Here is a 2,302-nt window from a genome sequence, read left to right as displayed (position 1 = left end):
GGTCGTGGTTTTCTCCCTACTTCTCCGGTGCCTCCTCCTCAGTCTTCTCTGTAAGACCCTATTCCAGGGCCCATCTTTTTAAACGATGGGGTTTCTTAATGCTCTATATAAAGACCTCATTTCTTCTCATTCTCTGTAGCTTCAATTGCCATCTATAGATTAACAATTCCCAAATCACCAGCCTAGACTTCTGTTTTTGAGCTTCAAATGCAAATATTCAATTGCCTATGGGCATCTCAAAGTCATTATGCCCAAAACTTAAATCAGCTTTACTCCTAAGCCTGTGATTTTGCTTCCTTCTGTCATGGCGAATGGCACCCATTTAAGCCAGAAGCCCAGAAGTTAGCCTGGGCTCTTCCTTATTTTTCACTCCTTCTCCCCCTGCCCAGTCACCAGTTCCTACAGAGTCTGCTTCTTAAATGTCCCCTGAATGCTTCCACTTATGGCCATACCCAATGCTATCTTCCTAGATCAGGCCACCACCACCTCTCACCAAGATGGCTGACCAATCTCCTACCTGGTCACCTTGTGTCTAGTCTTGACCTCTTTCATCAAGTCTCCACTCTTTTGCAAAAGAGACTGTTCTAAGACAACATTTGATCACATTAATTCTCCTGCTTAAAACTCTTCATCACCTTCTAGTCCTCAAGAGTACAAATTCCTTAATCTGGCTTTATGACTTCACCCTTTAGCCTTATGTTCCTTTTCTACCCCACTCACAGTATACACTCCAGCCACCGATACTTCTTTCAGTTACTCAGCCCCAGGCAAGCCTTCACAATCTCTCCTGCCTCCACACCTTCGTATATGTGCCTATTGCCCTAGGTCAGGGGTCGGCAAACTTTTGAGATGGAAGAGCCACCTGGGGTCAGCAAACTGTGGCTCTCAAACTGTGGCTCTGAAGTAAAATTGAAAATGAAAATAAAACTATCATAGTTTTACTTATAAAATTTTTAAAGGATAGTATTCACATAACGGTGATTATGTAAAAACATATTTATGGCTCTCGAATAAATTTTAAATTGTTGTGAGGAACAGGATTGGCTCTTCCAGGGGTTGGCAAACTTTTGAGATGGAACGTACCCAAAGAGCCTCATAGGGCTTGCGAGCCGCAGTTTGCCGACCTCTGATCTAGAGCATTCTTTCCTCTCCCCTCTTTTTCTTGATAATTTTTTCTCATTCTTGAGATCTCATGTTTCTGTGGGAAGCCTTCCAAGATATTTCTCCAGCATCATTTCTTCATGCTCCCATAGGATCCAATATTCCCCCATNACAAGGGCTAGAAAGAACTGTAGAAAAATAAACACTGATTTGAGAGGTAGAAATCTTTACTTTCAACTGCTATTACTGTTATAATGATATCGGCCTGGAATATCACAGGCATTTAATAAGTATTTTTTGAAAGAAGGAAAATATGAATGAAGAAAAATTCACTCACCATTCTCAGGCCTTGAGTGTGTATGTGTGTGTATGAAGGAAATACGAGAGAAATCAACATCATTCCATTGGGAAATTTATTTCTAAAGTTTTTGGGATCTTTTGTTGAACAACTCTGACTTTAAAAGCATGCACACTTCCGGACATTAATCTCCCATTTGTAATCAATAGCTACCACCAAAATATTATCCTCCCCAAGCTCATGGCAGATGATGGAAGCTCTGCTGCTTTAGATTCTGTTCATAGATTTAAAAATTACAGTAAGAATGTCCTTGGGATGGGTAACACATTAAGTTTTACCATTCATTTAAGCATTCTAATGGATGAGTTTATTAGATCCTTTTTTGAAAGCTACTTCATTCCTTCCTCAATCTTCATTAACCTTTCATAAGGTTCTTGGGAGAGCAATGAAAATAATTTTCTCAGTTTTGCCCAAGGCCAGCTTAATAAAGCAATAAAGTAATAATTAAGTATTAAATTACAGATAGATTTTTGTTTAAAAAATATAGATAGTATGCATGTTTATATGAAAGTTTATCTTGACTTTTAAGAGATTACAGCAGAAAAACGGTGGCTATGTTGTAGCTAATTCTTCAATGTTAGATATTACCCTTTGATAAAGATAACAACTAATTAATTTAAATCCACCTTTTAGAGAGAGAAATCTGTATGTTATAAAGTGTGACATATTAAAAGGATCCAAGGAACTCATGAAAGAGATAATAGGAGAAAAATACAATTTTCATAAAATACAGACATACCTGTCTTTCATTAATTGATAGAGGTTTTCTTTCATATATTCAAATATAAAATAAAGATGGTCATTTTCTCTGATAACTTCTTTCAGTTTAATCACGTTGGCATG

General features: G+C 37.6%; 1 protein-coding gene across 1 annotated transcript in view; it reads right to left on the bottom strand.

Moving 5' to 3' along the window:
- The window catches only part of MAK (male germ cell associated kinase), a gene marked incomplete at its 5' end in the record, with an annotated part of 53,114 nt that extends 50,812 nt beyond the window's left edge, over positions 1-2,302 (bottom strand). The window contains one exon of the mRNA XM_019633914.1: positions 2,199-2,302. Coding sequence (XP_019489459.1) covers positions 2,199-2,302 — 104 coding nt within the window. The remainder of the gene's footprint in view (positions 1-2,198) is intronic.

Source organism: Hipposideros armiger, unplaced genomic scaffold, assembly GCF_001890085.2.
Source record: "Hipposideros armiger isolate ML-2016 unplaced genomic scaffold, ASM189008v1 scaffold_1438, whole genome shotgun sequence".
Classification (NCBI taxonomy): domain Eukaryota; kingdom Metazoa; phylum Chordata; class Mammalia; order Chiroptera; family Hipposideridae; genus Hipposideros; species Hipposideros armiger.
This window is presented reverse-complemented; position numbering and strand designations above follow the sequence as displayed.